The sequence below is a fragment of the Lactuca saligna genome, chromosome 1, assembly GCF_052625555.1.
Source record: "Lactuca saligna cultivar CGN05327 chromosome 1, ASM5262555v1, whole genome shotgun sequence".
Taxonomy (NCBI): domain Eukaryota; kingdom Viridiplantae; phylum Streptophyta; class Magnoliopsida; order Asterales; family Asteraceae; genus Lactuca; species Lactuca saligna.
In genome coordinates, this window is record NC_136417.1 from 95,487,872 (window position 1) to 95,509,275 (window position 21,404).

General features: G+C 33.2%; 1 protein-coding gene across 6 annotated transcripts; it reads right to left on the bottom strand.

Annotated features, from left to right (window-relative positions):
* Window positions 1-11,440: 11,440 nt before the first annotated feature.
* On the bottom strand, window positions 11,441-20,475 carry LOC145041807 (disease resistance protein RUN1-like). Of its 6 annotated transcripts, none has more exons than XM_078990020.1 (9): window positions 20,282-20,475; window positions 18,302-18,962; window positions 16,164-17,292; window positions 15,749-16,072; window positions 14,797-15,666; window positions 14,035-14,707; window positions 13,504-13,574; window positions 13,317-13,373; window positions 11,441-11,678 (listed from the first exon to the last, which is right to left on the bottom strand). In XM_078990020.1, the coding sequence occupies exons 2-9, from the start codon at window positions 18,877-18,879 to the stop codon at window positions 11,649-11,651; spliced, it is 3,732 nt and encodes a 1,243-aa protein (XP_078846146.1). In that variant the 5' UTR covers window positions 18,880-18,962; window positions 20,282-20,475; the 3' UTR covers window positions 11,441-11,648. The 6 variants fall into 6 exon arrangements, with proteins under 6 accessions (XP_078846146.1, XP_078846123.1, XP_078846138.1 ...); XM_078989997.1 differs by having other exon boundaries at window positions 11,441-11,688; XM_078990012.1 differs by having other exon boundaries at window positions 11,441-11,696.
* Between the last annotated feature and the right edge of the window lie 929 nt (window positions 20,476-21,404).

Sequence of the window (21,404 nt, forward strand, 5' to 3'; positions counted from 1 at the left end):
AAATCCTCAAGAATAAACAAAATTGGAACACAAACTATACTTGTACCAACCCACCCTCCACCACATTCCCTGCACAGTCATTGAAAACACCAAACCAATAACTAAAACCCCTACCATAGATCGTGGGAAAAGTATTGCTACGTCCTCTTCACAACCCACCAAAACTATTGCTATCCCTTGTCCTCGACCAGTAGCGGGAAAATGTCTTAAATGTGGGGCTCCTAGTCACCTCTCAAGTGATTGTGATTGCAGGGCCTTAGACTTGGCTAAAGTAAATTTAACCACCATGGAGGATGAGTTAGATAAAGAAGGTAGCAACACCGAGACTGAAGAAGAGGTCGCAGAAGTATGTTACCCGGCGAATGAGGCCTCTTGGGACAATTATACAACCAAAAATTATGTGGTGTGTCACATCATGTTAGCTCCTAAAGAACCCAAGAAACCATCACAACGACATACTCTTTTCCATACCCGATGTGTCATGCATCACAAAATTCTTGATGTTATAATTGACAGCGGAAGCACCGAGAATATTGTACCATGCGACATTGTTCACCGTTTACACTTACCCACCATAAAACATCCCAACCCTTATAAAATTGGGTGGATCAAGTCGGTCGGGGACATTTGAGTCCCTGAATAGTGTAAGATTCCCTTTTCTATTAGTAAATATCAAGATGAAGTAACGTTTGATATTGTGGACATGGATGCTTGTCACATCCTACTCGGACGACCTTGGGAATTTGATCTAAATGCAATACACAAAGGAAGGGATAACATATACACATTCACGTTTAACTGCGTAAAAATGATGATTGTTACTTTGGAAGAACATGTTCCCTCAACTACTAAACCAACAACTACTACAAAGAACAACCTGATAATTCTGGCCCATCGCATCTTTGAGGAAGAAATCAAGGTTAATTTGGTCATTTATGAAGTTATAGCTATTGGTGAGATACAAGGAGGCATAAATAACAACATTCATGATAAATTATTTCCTCTTATGCGAGAATTTCAGTCCTTAGCTCCTGAGGAATTACCATCTGAGTTACCTCCTTTGCGTGATATTCAACATCACGTCGACTTTGTTCGGAGTGCAAAGCTCCCTAATTTGGTGCATTATAGGATGAGTTCCAAAGAACACTTGATATTACAGGAACAAGTGGAAGATTTATTGCACAAAGGGCTGATTCGTGAAAGTATTTAGTCCTCGTAATATGTAACTTAACATAAACATTTACTAGTTACTAAAAGATAACTAGAACTACTAAAAGCACAAAGCAAGTAGCATTCGAGCATTGAGTACACATAATCAAGCATATCATAATCAGACGATCATATCACTGACTAATTTGTACTAGCATGCAGTTCATAAAGCTAATACACATATAACATGTACATAAGGCATCCTTCCTTGATCCTTAGCCCTAATCTAGCATGAAATTCTCATAAAGATATCATAACATAACTTGTATGGGTAATTTGGGAGTACTTACTTGAGTTTGAATGATTGCATCCACCACACCCTTTTCTCTTTTCAAAATTCTTTTCTCTTTTCAAAGTTCTGTTTATAAAAATGATTTTGTTTTGAAAATTTTCATACCAAGTCCTTAGTTTGAGTTCAGACACACCCGAGAGTGTGCCTGAATCCCTCAAACCAAAGCTCTAATACCAACTTAAGATATCCCAAAAATACGGTAAAAAAATTTCATTTTAAATGATTAATAATACCATAGTTATTAAAACGTTACATAGAGTCATAAGTCATTATTCTCAAAACATCATAAACATCTGTCAAATATATCAGAGTGAAAAAAATCCCAAGCTAAATAAATGGTGTGTGCACTTCAGTCATCCCAAGCTCTTCCCCTTACTACCAGAAGTGCCTGAAACCAAAATTGAAAACTGTAAGCACGAAGCTTAGTGAGTCTCCCCATACTACCACATATCATACACATGATCACATAGATTGGGCCCCTGCCCCTTCCTCGGTCCATGCTTGGCATCAGACCGTGTCTGGCATCAGGCCCAGCCTGGCATCGAGCCCCGCTCTGTATACATATCTGTTTCTACCAGGCCCCGCCCGCTATACACATACAAACGATAACATATAATTATTCTAGTACAAAAAGAATCATACATAATACTATATATTATTGTCCTAACACCTCGCCTATCATGGGCACCGCCCCTACTATGCTAATAATGAGATATGGAACCCCGTCCAAACTCAGCTAGTTATGAGACACGGGACCCCACCCACACTCACCTCATACCAGGCACATACAAGTATCACATACACAAGTATAACTAAACATGCATTCCTCATTGCGCACCACCCAACATCGAACCGTAGTTCCGAAGCATACATATAACCTTCCTCGGGCCCCGCTCGACATCATATTTTATTCCGGAACATACTAATACCATAATCTACCCTTTCATAAATATAATCATATAATACTAAGATACGGGCCCGACCCATACTTAGCTACTAATAAAAAACAATTCTAAGATACGGGCCTAGCTCATACTTGTCTACTCTACACGGGCCGACATTGGTGCCTTCGACCCATTCCTACGAAAGGAAACCCACCTCACAATCTGAATTCAGAATACCATGAATAGACCTCTCGCTGCAAGCTGGCAGATCCTCAAACTACTGATCTCTCTAGTCCCTGAGCTACTGATCATCATACAAATTAGATAAGTTTGGGATGCTAATAACTTAACCATAAGTCCTCACTGGGGTAGAAGACCATTCCACCCCTCACATACTCTTTTCCAATTATGGACTCTACTCAAACCTTTTGAACCCTTCCCATACCTCATAACCCTCCATGGTCATCCTTGGTCAAAGTCAAGGTCAAGGTCAAAGTCAACATCCAATTAAACTCAACACTCTGAATTGACTCAACTCGTCGATTCATCCCCCTGACTAGCCGATTTCCCTCACTACTCTTAGTCATGGCAGAATGAGTCAACTCATCGAGTCCCTGTTCAGACTCGTCGAGTTCTGCCTTATATAGAATCAGGACAAATCGACTCAACTCGTCGAGTCTATCTGTCTGTTTGGGCCATCTTAACAGATTAAGTCTCTACTCTCTAGATCCAAACCCCATACATCTTCTACATACTGGAAATTCCCTCTTAAGTGTAAAGTTTCCAACTTTACTTGTTAATAGTCCTTCTTAATGGGTTTAGCTCAAACCCTAGTTCTTTAGGACATAGATCTTTTTTTTTATAAGCTATAATACTCCAAACCAAAGCATGAAAACCGAGATCTAGGTCCTAGATGCCAAATGAAAACATAACATTCTTAAATTCCCTTCCATGCATGGCCTTTTGGGGCTTAAAAGGACATAATAACACCTTAAAGCTTGCATGGGGCTTCCATGGTCATAAAGTTTGCACCTTTATGCCATGAAATCCCTTCTAAACCCTAGATCTAAAAGGAAGATCACTTGGGATGTCCATATCCGAAGTACTAAGCTTCTTGGACCAAAAACTCCATGAAATGATAAGAAGGAGATCTAACAAGCTACTAAGCAAGGTTGAGGCTTGCTTACCAGAAAATGAAGATGATGAGCTGTTGCTGCTGGATCTACAATCTTCTCCTGAAATCCTGTAGCTTCTTCTTCTTCTATAAGCTTAAAATCACACAAGGATCACTAAAAAATGGCTTACTGATAGCTTCATTTTATTTACTTATTTTTATAGTTTATTTTAGTACATTTCATTCGCATTTTAGTTAACTTTCATGCATATTTTCCCTTTTGTTATTTTTATGACCATTTCGGGGTACTTTCTAGTTTCTTGAGCATTATTGCAGATTTTCTTGGAAACTAGCGGGGCGGCACTCTTGCGAGGCGATTGGGCTTGAAGGGAATTGGAGATTTCATGCTTGATGGCTATGAAGGTGATTCATGGGGTGGACTTGTCAATTGCTTGAAGGCTTGGAAGAATTGAGCTTTAAATTTGAAAGATGCGGGGGAACATTCAAGCGTATGAAAATTATTAATCGGGCGAGTTCACGAGTTTTGGAGGATTTAGAGAGGTCAAATTGGGCTTTAAATGAAGAAAAACTTGAAGAAAATGGGCTAGGAGGTGATTGGATTCGATCTGGGCTAGTGGGATATGCTTTAGAGGCCCAAAATCTCAAAGGAGCCCATGTCAGGTACCACCTGCGCAACCCACCCGCGCAGCAGCACGCGGGTCGCGCAAGGCCCTGCAGGGGCAATTTCGGAATTCCTTCTTTTGAGCTATTTGAGGAAGGTTGGTGCCCATCTTTTGGATACTCTTGAACCCCCGATTTTTGAAGATTCTCTCTGGAGTTTTGGGGACTTTTGAAGGCCAAGAACCCTTGAAGAACATCATATTTTTACCTCTTGATTCTTGCTTAATGTTTGGTACAAATTTCTCTAACTTTGTTTCTTTGTGTTTAGCCATGCTTGGCTAAACTAATCTTGGTTGACTTTTGTTTAATCCTTTGAACTTTTTTTGAATGTTGAAGAATCCATGAACATGTTCTTGAATCTTTATGGAAATGTTTTGTGTTTTAACATCTTATCATTACTTGTATGTTTTAGTTCATGAGTTTAAATGTGTTTGTGGTGATTAGTTGGCTAATTTCTTGATTAAGTAAAGGATCCTCAAATTAGCAAGCAACAAATGATTTTTGTGTTGTTTTTACTTCACACAATCATAAAAACATTTCCTCCAACATGGTGGTGAAAGCATTTGACCCCTCTTGGATTTGGTGACTTTTTGGTTCTTAATGCTAGTTGACTTTCACTAATTACATGCTATTTGGAATTAGTGACTTTGACTAAGGAAATTATTATGAGCTTCTCTAGCCATTTCAACAATTAAGAAAAGTCTAGGTAATCTCAAGCTCCTTGGATTACTATAGCCAAATTGAGGATTAAAAACAAGTATCGCACCATTGAATTCTAATGATATGTTCATCAAAAGTCAAAGTGAGAAAACTTTAAGTCAATCATCTTTCCCTTATTGATTTTACATCAAATTCTTATTTTTGTTGCAATTGTCTATTTAAATCATAGTTAATTCTAGTTAGCATCAAGTATTCAAAACACCAAAACCCCCCATTTTATTTTTATTGTTATTTTACAAGTATTTTTACAAAGAGATTTTTCATAGAGTTAGAAATTGAACCAATCTCCGTGGATTCGATCCCTTTACCACTATACACTATTTTAGTGTGTAACATTTAGGGTTATTATTTGTGTTGGCCTCGACAACCACCACTTACAATCTCACACAAGGATCTAGGGTTTCGTAGATTAGGGTTTAGGACTTGGAGGCTGGAAATAAGGCTGATAGGTGGGGATTAAGATGCTTAAATATGGTGCAAAACTCCGAATTTAGGGTTTCCCAAACCTAGACCAACTCGTCAAATTGGACCTCCCCAACTCGTCGAGTAGGCTTCTCAACCCGCGTCCCAAACTTATTCCCGCTCGTCGAGTTATCCCCCTTGGACCCGACGAGTTGACCTTCAATTTGCACATTGTCTTTCCTTAATTAGTATTCCAGATTCTGGGTGTTCCGGCTCCGTTTATTGTCAGGATTTGGGAGCCGTAGTAAGGTTGGGTTTGGATTCATTTGGAAGGTTGTTGTATGCTCAGGGTTGCTTACTCAGTCTACATTGGGGTTGTGGTTGATTTTTCAGGCTGTTGGGTGTACCTGGGATGGTAAGGAATGATTTCAAGAACGAAATCTAATTTAAGTGGGGGAGAGTTGTAACACCCGGTTCAAAGTACTTTTGATTTTAGACCATTGGTGTGCTAATGTTTTGTAGAATTGGTCCCAAGGGGGCAGAGTTACCAACATCAATAAAGTTGCAGTACACTGGGCGTACTAGTGTAATTTTGGATCATGAGTCTTAACCACGTACGCGGGGCGTACGTTGAGTACACATCACACGTGGGCATGTGTGAAACCCTAATTTTTAGGGTTTGCACCCTATTTAAGCTTTATGATAACCTCATTTGGTCATATTTAGCTAGCCTCCACCTTTATTTGTTCGAAAATCAAAACCCTAGTGTGTTTTTGTGAGTTTTGAGCTGTAAAGGGTGTTTATTGGTGGTTTATGAAGGAGAAGAAGAAGATTCGGGGTTAAATAATATTTGGCAAGCTTTTTGAGGTAAAAATCTCACATCTTGATGATCCATGATGCTAGATCTAGTTATGTGTCATTTTATGCATTTTGAGTCCTTTGAGTGATTGATGAGCTTTTGGACTCACTCCAGAAGTATTGGTGTTAGATCTAGACTTCTTTTGGTTACCTTGTTCATAAAAAATGCAAGCTTTATGGTGTATCTTGAACCACGCATGTGTTAATACCTTGTTAAGCTCTTTTTGAGCTCTTGAGCCCCATTAAGCCATGTATGTGTGTAAAGTTGAAAACTTGATGTGTTAAGTGGTCTTATAGAATCAGATATGAGAGTTTGGCTTGAAGTCTCAATGGAATAAGAGTTTAATGAAGTGGGGTTGCCAACTGAGGAGTACGTTAGGCGTACCAAGCTGGTAGGTTGCGCATACTAGCCCCAGAGGTGTACACTAAACGTACAAGCTGAGTACGCCTTGCGTACTCAGCATGTGGGCTTCATTTTTGGGCTTCTCAATTTTGGGCCCATGTTTGGACCTTACGAGATTAGGGTCTTGTTGGGCCATCAGGTTTCTATTTTTGGGCTGATGCTTCTTTTGGATGAAGGCCTACAAAGGTATTTGGGCCAACTTTGGATGATTGGGCCATAATTGGGCTTTGGGTGACCATTTTGGAATTGGGCCTTTTTGTGTAGATGGTTTGGACATTGACCTTGGTTCAAGTTAGGTAAAGGGTAAAATGATCTTTTACCCTAGTTTAGATTGATGGTTACAGATTGGAATCTAATTATTAATTCGATGTTATTGGTATTGATAACACGGGGATTGTCAGACCAGTAGTCATAGATTTATCTGAGTGTTTCAGCAGTTGGAGAGGAGTTTTCTCACCATATCCATGGGTCGAAGGCACCAATGTCAACCCATTTCTTGTTATGTGGAGTGCTTGTTGTCTTTGTTTTAATTTTAAGAAAGACCATGGGGATATCCCATGACACTTGTGTGTAAGACCGGGATTTGGCCCTTCGCATCGTAAGGAAAGACCATAGGGGTAGCCTATGGCACTTGTATATGTAAGACTGGGATTTGACATTCGACATTATGAAAAAAGACCATGGGGGTAGCCCATGACACTTGTATGTTTTATATATGTGGTATTTTGGGTAACTCATTAAGCTTCGTGCTTACGGTTTTGTAGTTATGGTTTCAGGTACTTTCGTTTCGGAAGGGAAGGGCGCTGCTTGATCGCAGTGCATTCAACCATGTTTCCACATTATGATGATTTTGGGATTGTACTCTGATAACTGTTTTCCTATAAAGAGATTTTGAATATTTAGAAAAAGGATAATGAATGTTTGGCGTAAAGATAATTAACGTCTTGGTTGAATTAAAATGAAATTTTTACCTCATAATTTTCGAGATGTTACACACCTACTATGCTACTCATAAATCTATATTTTTCATCCACAGCGGGACTAGATTTGGTTTCGGTTTTATAGGGGAACCGACCCCATATTAACTGAATTGACTATAACAAAAATAATATATAAATTATAACTTGAATTGATTAATATGATATATTATAAGTTGTATTTAGTTGGTTTTTATTTAGTTCGGTTTAAAATGTTTTCTTGATTTTATTGTAAATGATAAAATGTAAAGGTAGACATTAAAACTAGTTAAATGGTATACATGGTTTATTAATTTTAGAACTGATAAAAACAAGGGATAATGTTATAAAAACTCTTAAGTTTTTCAGGAATATACGGTTTTACCCTTTAATGGAATTTTGGTTCGTTTATGCCGCAGACTTGTAAAAAATATTCAGTTTTGCCACTTTTAGAGGTTAAGCAAGTAACTTGTATAGCTGGCGAGCCATGTGGACGATGAGTGGGACGGACTCGATGACGTGGCTCAATATTGCTTTACTCCTTCTTTATATAACTTACAAGGAAAATGGGATAAGGGAGTTTCGAAGCCATCACCTCGAACTCATAAAGCAAGGATCATACAACTATGTTGCATTGCTTTTTGTGTTCCATATTTCAAAATTTTAATATATATTGTATATTACTGAAATAATTTAAAATACAATAATGATAATAGTAATTATTATTATAATTATCATCATCATCATTATTATTATTGTTATTATTATTATTATTATTATTATCTTTTTTTATAGTATATTATTTTTAATTACATTTTCAAAGGTATAATTATATTTATAAAGATATAAAATACATTTTTAAAGATTAAAAAAACATTGTTAAAGGTTTATATATTTTTCAAAGCGTATGTACACCATTAAAAATATATTGTTTTATCGAAATTGTATTAATAGACTTAAAAACGTACATTTTTTAAAGCGTATTCATATTTTTAGATATATAAATATATGTTTATATATGTTTTATGATTTTGAAAGTATATAATATATTGCTACATATCTTTTAAACTTCCAAAAATGTAAAATTACATATTCGGTGTTTATACATATATTTTTTTTTCTATTTTCAATGTAAATATAGTTTTTTTTTGTATTATTAATACAAATAAGTATTTTCTATATTTTGAAAAAAAAAAATACAATTGGAAAGGTATTTATATATTAAAAAAAATTTCATTTTGAGTCTACAAATACATATTTCATAATAAAACTACGTTTTTGAAGATGTATATATGCTTTTAAGTGTATAAATACCTTTAAAAAAATATATATTTTAACCTTTAAAAACATATTATATATATATATATATATATATATATATATATATATATATATATATATATATATATATATATATATATATATATATATATATATACCTTTAAAAACGTAAATTAAGTTGTATATATACACTTATTTTTGGAAGTTTAAAATATATGTATTTATATATTTTATATTTTTAAAATCGTAAAAGATACATTTATATATTTAAAAGTACTTTTTAAGTATATAAATAAACTAAATTACGCTTTTTATACATACATACATACATATATATATATATATATATATATATATATATATATATATATATATATATATATATATATATGCTTAAGTTATTTTGTACTTTTAAGTTATTGTGTGTCAGAATGCACAGATCTGGACAAACGGATGAAATTAATCAATGGACATGATTTGAGAGTGTATGATATTACAATTGACTAACATGTATCATATAATCAGACAATTTTTAGCAAAAGAGTATTTTGGACAATTAACTACATTTATCAAAGGAATTTTTCGGATTTTTAAGGATGATTAATTCTCCTAATTTACAAAAATCTGAAATTTTTAATTAATTCAATTTCACTTTATACCGATTTTATTCTATCAGAATATTTTTTGTTAGAATGATACTCTTTCAGAATTTTATTGTAATAGAATATTATTGAAGAAAAACAAGATTCTTGAACAAGATATTGAAAAATAACAAACATTCTAATATATTCTTATACATCCGAACTTAAATACAAATTCATACATATTCTTACAGACTAAAAGTCTTATACATTTTAAAACAATTATAAATATTCTTAAAGAATATCAACAAAAATGAATAACATTCTTAAAAAATAATAACATTCTGCTAGAATACTCTCGTTGTCCATGTTTTCTTCTTGAATTCTGAAAGAATATTGCTGTTTTTGGATGTTGAATCTCGATATGCTGAAAGAATATTGTTGTTTTTCTTCATTCTTTGAGAATGAAGTATCACATATCTTTTTTTTTTTCATAAGTTACCTCATCATTTCTGTATCATCCTAACATACATTAAATTCCAATAGAATATCTGAATCATGAATATTAGAAAGAAACACACGTTCCTGCTTACATCACCACAAAAAACACACACGAACTTTTAGTTTTTGCTTTTTTCTTATTATCTACAAAACTCAGAATTTTTTAGTTTTTTTTATATAATTTTACTCAATTCAAATGGTTTAGAAAAACAAAACAACTAAAGCCAGTATATGCAAAACAAGATTCTAACATAAATTGACTTTTATATTAAAAATCACTACAATAAAACATAGAAGAACAAGTATAAAAACAATTCCAAACCAATTACTGAATTAGACTTTTATAATCAAAGTATCTATTCAAAAGTCAAAGAGAAGAATTGATATTTCTCACTATCTGATTCTTTAAGAATGGGATAAACAATTAATGTATCAAAATTCCACGGATTTAGAAATGATCGTGTGTGTCTACGGATTTAGATTGGGGAATACATTATTGGATAGGAGGTTGATTATCAATAAGAGAAATCAAGATCAAGGTGCAGATAAAAAGAAAAACAAACCTGATGAACGACTCCCCCTCGAGGATCGTCCAACTTCTTAACCACATTGCTTCACTCTTCATGCTATTGTAATTCATACAGTTATCAATCATTAGTCTTAGTTGTCATTTTGTCTTCTCTCGGGCATAAACACAAACACATAGAGTGCACTTCAGTATGTGTTATTTATATCCATTATTTTAATAAAACCAAAACACAAATACAAATTAGAGTAGTATATGGCATCGTATATGCATTAACTAAGAACCAAAGACAGAAAATATAGATTAAAAAGAATCACATAAACATTAAATCAAACCTGTGGTCTTGTTGTTCAATAGTTGTCTTATGGTTCAGTATTGTCGGCTCAAAAACTCAAAATCAGATATGAAAAGAAAGACATAATCTTATTCTGACGACTTTAATCGAACATCTTTTAGGCATTCTATTTTAATCAATCTATTTTTTGCCACCATCTGTAAGCATGGAGGCATCAGGTGGATGGAAGGCGACGAACATGAAGATGAGGAAGAAGAGTAGTTGAATAGAGGATCTAGAAGTTGTTGTCATGATGGCGGATCAAAGGCCGACGGTGGTGCTCGGATGTATGAATTGATTTAAGGTACAGAGGTATCAATGATTTGAGGAAGCCTTCGATGGTTAGGGATGTTGGCTTTGTAGGGTTAAACTAATTAAGGAGAGATTAAATGACTTAATTTTCCATAATTAGATATAGTAAGTTTACAATTATACCATTTTTTAATTTATTTAATGATTTATTATTCCTGAATTCTCATTGGTGAATTTAGGCACACACTATTTGCTAGAAACATTTAAACCTAGCTCTCTCTCTCTCTCTCTCTATATATATATATATATATATATATATATATACACACACACACACAAACTTATAAAAAACAACAACAACAACAACAACAACAACAACAACAACAATAATAATAATAATAATAATAATAATAATAATAATAATAGTGATAATTAAAATTGTGTATGTAAATTTTTTTCATTAATATACATTATATTTAATGTTTTCGGATATGAAACGTAAAAAGCTTTCGAGTGGTGTGCACTTTGGTTTCTTATTTAGAGGTGGGAGGTTTGAATCCCCCTCCCCCCCACCCCTCATTGTCCCAAAAGTCTTCCAAGTTTTGTATTATAAAGCATAGTCAGCACGCACATGTGACTGACACGTCAACTTGATCAATCCATTGAGCGCACACGTGGCTCGCCCTGTAAATTCCTGAAAATCTTAGGGGTTGTTATGACATTATCCCAAAAAACAATGCAATATCATCGCTAAAGCACAATATACATTAACACACGTCAACACTTTTTATTATTAGGATTGGATATTTAATAGTAAAACATGCTAAAATCGTATTTACCGATTAATTTAGTTGAGAAAAAACAGATGGATTTTTTTTTTGGCATTTCTTTTTCAATAAATTCCAAATTTTATGGTTAATCAATAATAACCAATGACCACAACCGACTTAACCGAAGAAATTGTTAACCGAAACCATGAGAATTTATGGCAATTCAACAATTACATTTTAGTCTTTTCTTCAATAACATAAACCAAATCAACAAAATATAAATGTATATAAAGTAATCAAAACAAGATGCCGACTTACATCTTATTCTTACATGTGTATTAACTAAACTCAAAAACTATTCATATTGTTTTCACCTATCTTTTGCAATCAAACAACAATAAGGGTATGTTTGGTTGGATGGAATGAAATGATAAAGGAATGGAATGAACGAATGTAATGGAATGGACAATGTAATAGAATGTATCAGTACTATTTCGATTGTCATGTTCGGTTAGTCTCCTTGAATGGAATGCATCATTCATTTGGTAGGTACAAATGAACAAATGAATAGAATGAAATTAACTGATAATTACAAAAGTGCCTTCTAAATCACTATACATATGATTTGTAGTTAAGGTAACATTCTATATAATCAAAATAACAATCATTTATCAAAACATGAAAAATGCAAAAACTAAAAAAGAACTATGCAGGTATCGTCCAAGCATGGATGTCTTTAGTTAGAACCAAATATTAATACAATTTAATTTCTCTATATATTTATAAGCTTATGACATATTTATAAGCAACGTCATAAGCATTTCAATGAAAAAAATTATTGAAACATTTCATCAGAAAGTTCATGTGCATGTTTAACAACAAAGATGTTTAAACAATAAATAATATGCTTATAAACAATTTTGGATTTTGGAACTAACAAAGACAAATAAAAATGAAGAAGTAAGCAATATATAAATATAACATAAGCGATGAAGCGAATGCTCTTTATATTGTCAAGAGCGATTCTTGTAAAATAATTTTTCCTACTGCTCCTGCTCAAAATTTGTAGAAAGTTTCTTGATTTTCTAGATGCAGTGGATAATGATTCTGCTTTCAATGGGGTTTTCTTTGATTTGTCAAAAATCAATTATCGCGAGAACTAATTAGAAAGATACGATTGAGGTAGGCCGGGTATATTTGTCATTTCTTTTCACATGCGGGAAAGGAAGGAAAGAAAAGTAAGGTACCCCCAAGGAATGAAAAAGGCGTGTTCCTAAGGAATCCCATTCTCTTTGTAATGAAACATTCATTTCCTTTTGATAACCAAACAATGCATTTTAAATAGTAATTGAATGGTTCATTCCATTCCTCCTTTTATTCCACCATACCAAACATGGTCTAAAGAAAAAAAAAAAAAGAAAAGAAGAAAAAAGAAGAAAGAAACATGAACATAAATAGGCACCAAATGCGACAATGAGCAAACCATCTTAATTCTTATGGAAAATTAGGATATAACTCATTGAGTTTCATGTGATTAATTTAGAAATGCAACCTCTCTTTCACAAGCAGTTTCACGTGAAGGATGAGATCTTGAAGATTCCCCCTTACCCTATGAGTAAAGGAAAAGTTAGAAAATTATAAAATTACATAAGTATACACATATATGATGATTACATATTTGATTGTGTATGCCTTTTTATTCTGTGATATTAGAAAGGTTTGGGTGAGAAAAAGTATACCACATGTGTGCTACCAATTAGGTCAGGATTCCTTTGAGAAAAAGCTCTAAACCAGGACACTTCCTTATGTCCTGAACACAAGTTGTATTAAAAGCATAAATATATTTATTTATGTGAACCAACATATCAAAGACATAGTCAACTCACATAACAAATCGACCCATTTAGACAAGATCAATACTTGGTTCGATTCATTTAAAAATTAACAATCAAATTTTAATTTTTGAATTTTATGAAAACAAAATCTTATCTTATAGGTCAATAAATCAATAATAAATGGGTGGATTAGGGTCCTATTATTCAATATTTTAAATATTTAAGTTATGATCCATCTATTAAGAAAAATGGGTCATTATCCAATATCTTAAAGAAATTGGGTCATGGATGTGATCATTATACATAAGACATTATTATATATATTTAACAAAAATGACATCTAACTTGAACGTCGTGGTTGTGTGTAACAAATTTAATATGATATGGAGAGAAGATAATATCTCATTGAAAATATTTAACAAAAATCACATATACCTTGATATCTGGGGCCATCTGGAATTAATTTACCAAGATATGGAAACAAATAAATGGCAAACTCAAAAAACCGCCTGTTCTGTAGGATGTATTGTCCTGTAGTTGTTTGAAACTGAGAGAGATCTCCACCAATTATATGATTCCATGACTTGTAATAACCCAATGCATCTTCTTCTTCTTCTTCTTCTTCTTCATCCTCATACACAAGACTCACCCCACACTCCTTTACAAGTTCATCATATGGCGCTGTAACAGTAATAGTAACATGGTCACCCGCCTCCATCTCATTCATCCGAAACATCCAATGACTTAACATCACCCAACACTTTCCATCTACAATAACTCCATCCAAGTGACGTTCGTATATCCATGTGTGGTTCTTTGTTATATTATGAATTGTCGTAATTGGCGTACTAGGGAACATATCATGTACTACGGAACTGATCATTGGCGTACTAGGGAACTGATCATGTGGAAATAATAACGACTCATCAGGAGGTTTCAATGTGTGCAAATAGCAGAAGTTGAGTCCAGTAAGGTTGTTTGGAGATGATGATGATGATGATGGGATGGTAAATGATATTGATGGCCCCAAGCTTCTATACTTAAACCATCTCGGCATCTCCTCCACCTCATACTTTGTGCTGAATATTCCAAATTCATAAAACATTCTCTGAAAAATACAACCACCTTAATTAAATACAAACATAACAAATATATTATACATATTAACATAAAGACAGATAGTTAATCGAACAAAACCTGGACTTTTGATTCCGAAGGATTGGTTCCCACACACCCTTTGTTAAGGAAGTCTTCATTAATCCAACCCAAGCTCCGTAATACCTTTTCCTCAACACTTACCATTGCTTGGATTTTGATCATGCCTTCAATTTCACAGGACCCAGGTGTGAAATCTAACCACCAGTTTGATGTTACCTCTAGTGGGGACATTTCTGGATCAAATTCAACTTTCCTTACAAAACTCCCAAGACGAGAAAAGAGCAACAACCTGCTTAGTGTACGCGGAGGATGCTTAACTGATTTCAATTTTTTACAATTGGCCATACTAAGTATCTCAAGCCTAGGAATGGTTCTCATACAACTGGGCATGGAATTTATAGGATTGTAATCCAAATATAATTCCTTTAACATGGACAGGCAACTAAAATTCATGGGAAAGCAGTCTGTGGACAAATTATTATTTACCAGTGACAACCTGACTAAAGACCTCGGTAAAGAAATTGTAAACAACTTAAAATCACTTGCTATAGCACCCATAAAGGAGGAGGAAGAGGTTCGTATGTTTATGACCATATCCCTATCCTCGGTTTGAGAATCACTGAGATTACAACCATCGAGCAACAATGTTTTAACATTCTTCAACATGCCTATGTTTCTTGGAAGTTTTTCAAGCTTCTTGCAGTTGCTCAGATCAATGAAGACAAGTTCAACACATTTCTCAATTGATTCACCAACCTCAACCAAACCAATGCAATTTCTGACTATTAACCTCTCGAGTGCAGGGAATTGGTCAAAGTCACCAAGACTATGCAGTTGTTTACAGAAACTTAAATTAAGAATCTTCAATGATCCGAGCAGCTTGTTGTCTTTTAAATACGATCCATCCAACTGCAAAAAGCAAAAATAAATTAGAACAGATTTCAATTATCATCAACTGAACATTGATGAATAATGAATGAAGATAAGTTACCTTTTGCCTCTTCTCAAGTCGATGTGTATTGCTATAATAGCCAACAAATGATTCAATATAGCTATATGACATATCAAGAGCAACCAAATTCATCATCGGTAGCTCTAAAGGTATACACTTTAAACGAAAACCATGCATACACAAGCCTCTTAATTCATTTGGAAAGTTCTCATAAGACCCATTCATGTGCACATAATTCATTTGTAGTAGCATCAGACTATCCATGTTACTCAAAGCATCTGTTTTTAGATCAAATGGTGCTCCCAAATTCTCTTTCTCAAGCATGCGCATGTCAAGGGAAAGGCCTAGAACATTTCTCTTACCCTAAGAACAAACGAATGGCCAAAAACAAAAATGAGATAATACAAAGTAATTTGAATATGCACAATACCAACAAGTATACATAAACTCTCACCTTTTTTTGTTTCAACACTCTGAATGACTCATTATGACACCATATTCTACTTCGCTTCCATGGCTTGTCAAATGATTCTTGATGTACTTCGAATCTTCCCATCTCTTGAACCAACTGATGCATCTTCAATTCATTATTCAATCCTATACTAAGAAGATATCTATCAATGAGATTCATGATTCCAGATCTTGTGATTATATCACATGCCATTAATATTGTTTCACTAACATCTCTATCTATTCCGACAAAAAAACAAGCTATATGCTTAAACAACTCCTTATCATTGTTGGATGGCAAAGAATCAAAGCTCATTCTCAATACATTATTTACATGGGAACTTGTTTTTTTATTTAGTCCTTCTAAGCACCCTTTCCAGTAAGCTACATCTCGGTTATATAGAGATTTTCCCAAAACTGCAAGAGACAATGGATGTCCTTGACAATATTTCACAAGCTTATATGACATCTCTTCATAACCTTCCTTGGGATAGTTGCACATGAATGCATGCAAACACAAAAGTTGTTGTGATTGGATCTCATCTAAGCCAAAAAGCAAAAGTCTTTCATTCTTCGGTTTAATGTTTGTTTTGAATAGTGCACAACTCTCAGTCAACCATCTGTTTCTTGTTGTGATTATAATTTTGCTTCCACGATGAAAACCTTTGCTTCCAAGTAATGCATCCAACTGATCAAGAGTGGTGATATCATCAAGGACTAGAAAGACCCTTTTACAGGCAAGTGCATGCTCTATCTGTGTGGTGTATATTGCCATATCATGAACTCTAATTGCACTTGTTTTTGAAATGTCATTGCAGAGTTGATTTTGTAAATCAAGCAACCCATTAAACTTTCCATCACATTTCCTTGCGATATCTTCAATAAAGCTACTTGTTTGGAATTCATGAGAATATAACCCATATACATGTTTGGCTAAAGATGTCTTCCCGATCCCACCGATACCTAAAATAGTGAGTATGTCTGCAGTATGTGAGGACCTATCATTCAACCAGGAAGTAACAAAGTGGATATGATATTCCATCCCAATGAGTAATGGCTGAGAAATCCTTAAGGGTACATGTAATCTACGGTGGATGTACTTCACGATTTCTTCAATGAACATTGTGTCTAGCCTGAAGTTTAACAAACAGGATTTGGAGATTTTAATTTATCCAAAGAGCAAATCTAACATGTACCATACTATTGTTATGAATTAAGTTCTTCACATCAAAACCATATTGTATTTACACTTCTAACCATATAATCATCTAATGTATAAGGTCATAATATTTATGTATGATAAGACCTAAGCTACCATTGTGTTACAATATTTCACATATTGGCCACCTAACTTCACTATGTGTCTACAAGGCCATCAAACTTAACTAGCAACGTGGCTAGAAAAAAAATGCCAGGTTATCATCTACGACTAATAGGTAAGAGAAGTTCTTGTTATTTGCTATAGAAAATGCAAATATAGTCCCTTTGTTTTGTTGTTTTCTTTGGATTGGGTCCAAAATGTTTCATTTTTTCATTAAACGTCCTTTTCCAAGGGTTATGTTGTGGTTTTGATCCCTCGCTTTGATACAATGAGTGTTAGTCCATTAAATCCTTGTGAAATGACTACTTTGACCTTTCATATTAAATTTTATTTATTTAATTATTATTATTATTATTATTATTATTATTATTATTATTATTATTATTATTATTATTATTATATAAATAAGGGAAGTTGTTGTACAATTTGTTATTCCAAAAACCTCCTCCCTTATTCTAAAACTTTTATTTGAATATCACAATTCAACCTTTACCTAAGATGTTCATACATGGAAAGCCAAAAATGTGGGCAGAGTGGCTTCTTTAGGCAGAGTTATAACACATCTTCTCGAATATGATTTTTAATAACAAGCATATTGAAATAAATGGGACTGTTTATATAAATCAACCAACTTAAGATCACATAACAAGAGTAGATTCAATTTTGTGCATCTTCTTTTTCCTAATACATGAAATGAATAACTATTTGATGATACTGAGAAAACTTATTGAAATTCATTGGGAGAAGATGATATTGACATTTTACGCCTTACTCCAACAAAATTGAAGGCTTATGAGAAATATGAGTAAGAATGTGATTACCTTCCTTTTATGTCCTTTCCTTTTAAATTAGAAACTTCTGTAAGTGCTTTATTCCATCGGTCTATTTTTTGAGCCCATTGACTTCTTTTATTTGCATTTGTCTCTGCGTCCATCGTCTGTTTATGCTTAGCCATTGCATTTCCGAAGCTACTTTGCTGCTTCCTGACATGTGTGGGCTCTACATGATAAAATATAGGGATAACAATATGGTTGGATGTCATACGCTGCTCAAGGATCAACACCAATTCATCCAGACACCATGTTGAAGTAGCATAATTCTCGGACAACACGATAATAGAAGCCCGAGATGCCTTAATTGCACTCTCCAATTCTGGTTTCAGATCTTCCCCTGTTTCAATCTCTTCATCATCCAAGAAGGTAGTGATATTGGCCTCTATAAGTGCATCGTGAAGGTAATTGGTGAAACTAAGACGAGTGTCAAGACCTCTAAAACTTAAAAATATGTCATATCTATGACCATCAATTGATGAAATATGGTCATGAGTTGATGAACTCTGAACATGAGTTGATGAAGAACATGAAGATCCTTCTGAGAGGAGTTCAAAGAGAACAACCATTATGATTTTTGGGTTGATGAAGAAGAAGATGAAGATCCCAGGATTTTGTGTATCTGTTCAATGTCAGGATCACTACATAATGCCTGTACAAAAAAATTATTAATAGTTAAAATATGCAACTTAAATCTCATCAAATAATTTACACCTCAATAATAACAATACCATTTAATTCTTCAAAATAGAACTTTAAGTGACTAAAATACACTACATATGCACCTCCGAGTTTCGAGTTGGCTTTGGAGCTATATACTGCATAATGTGTATATGTGTGTTTAAAGATATTGATTTTTGTGTTTAAAGGATATTCTATAGCTTAATTAGTGCTAAACGTGATTGCTTTGTGTACAGTCTCATGGTAGTAATAATTATGTGATAGGTTTTTGAATCCTTTTGCCAACACATATATAGCTAAGTATTGATGTAGAATAACTTTCCCAGAGTAAAAGTATTGATATAGAATAACCATTACATTGCCATGAAATTTATTTTAAAAGCTGTTACTCACTTAATTCAATTGGTTAACCTTTTTATATGGCTAAGTTGGGGGTTCAAGAAAATAACAAACCAATTTATTCATTTAACCTACAACGCCACAACGCCTCTGTTTTCATTTTATAAACCCACATAAACATCCCTATTGTTGTCAAAGTAAAATACATTTGAATTTCTGTAAAGTAAGCCTCAAACAAATCAACACCAAATACCATTCTCGAAACAGCTATAAAAGATCCACTATTATCTCCCATGAAAGAAATTGCAAAAGCATATATGATATTTCAAGCTTTTACAAGATAACAACAAACAACTGAATCTAACAAAAACAAGGATTAAATTTCTTGACATGGTTGTTTATGGATCTCGAAACAATCTTCTCAAATTAAGTTCGTATAGCACTGGATCTAGTATCAGCAGACATCTTATCTCAAATTAAGTTCATAATATGTTTCTGAAACTAACAAGCCATCCCCTTTCAAAGGGTTCAACTTCAAACTCTATACTAGATGAATGTTCAAAAGATACATGCACTCTGTAGTCTAGACACAAACATATAGATATCGTTAAGTTTTTACTTCAATTGTAAGCAAGACACACATAATGATAATGAAATATTGAAGCTTGTTCATTATGAGCGCCTAGCTTACCATTAAGGAGCCGATAGCATCATTCAAAGGGTACGGAATATAAAAATCGTGTTATGAAATAGAAAACATTAAGGAAGTCAGGAAGCAATTTAAAAGGATTGAAGAATTTCCCTACGAGCAACAAAAGTAATTGAAATGGACAAAAATCAATCACATGTTAATGAAATAAACAGGTGATTATGATCTGATTTATCATTAATAAGATGAAATTGTCTAAGCACATGTGAAACTCACTTGTAAGAATGCGCTCTCATAATTACCTGCCTACAGGAGGACAAGAAGAGAAGCAGCGATGATAGAGGATGATGAACCAGCAGTAACGAGGCTGAGAAAGATGATGGCTGAAAGCCACAGACCGAACCTCATTAAGTTGGCAAGGAGACGGCCAAATAACGAAGAAGAAAGGGAGACGACAAGAGAATCAACGAGGATGTGATGGCTTTCTTTTGCCGCCTCAGTGTTGATTCTTTTTTTTTTTTTCCCTTTTCGACTTAATATATCTATTAGTACAACGATAATTCCTGGAAAGTAATACTACAAAAATAAAAAAAGTATACACCCTATTTTCTAACTTATCTCAATATTCCTTTTTAGTGATTTGCCATTCAGTTTTAAAAGATATCTTAAACTTTAACTTTTCAAAAGTAACAATCAGGTTATTGTCAAGAAATACACCCCAATTTGGAGTTACTAGTGGTTTGGTTTGGTTTTGATTTTATAATATATATATATATATATATATATATATATATATATATATATATATATATATATATATATATGGAGTTATAAGTTTAGGTTCATTTGAAACCATTCTACTTTTGTGAGATAGTAAGACAAAATGTAAAAATAATTTTAAAATGCAAAATAAATGGAAAAATCCAAAAATTCTTTTTTTAAATATTATTTCGGAACTTCAATTAACTAAAAAAAATCCCGTTTTTTTTTTTAAAATATGTGAAATATTTTAATAGAATATTACAATGACATATTCTAAAACATAATTTTAAAATGCAAAATAAATGAAAAAATCTAAATTTTTTTTAAATATTATTTTCGGAACTTGAATTAACTAAAAAAATAAAAAAAATAAAAAAATCCCATTTTTTTTTTGAAAAATACGTGAAATATTCTAATAGAATATTACACTGTATATATTATAAAAAATAATTTTAAAATGCAAAATAAATGGAAAAATTCAAAATTTCTTTTTTTAAATATTATTTTCGGAACTTGAATTAACTAAAAAATAAAAAAAATAAAAAAAAGTAAAAAAATGCGTCTCACGGTCTCATAAAATATAGATGGTCTCAAATGAACTTAACCCTATATATATATATATATATATATATATATATATATATATATATATATATATATATA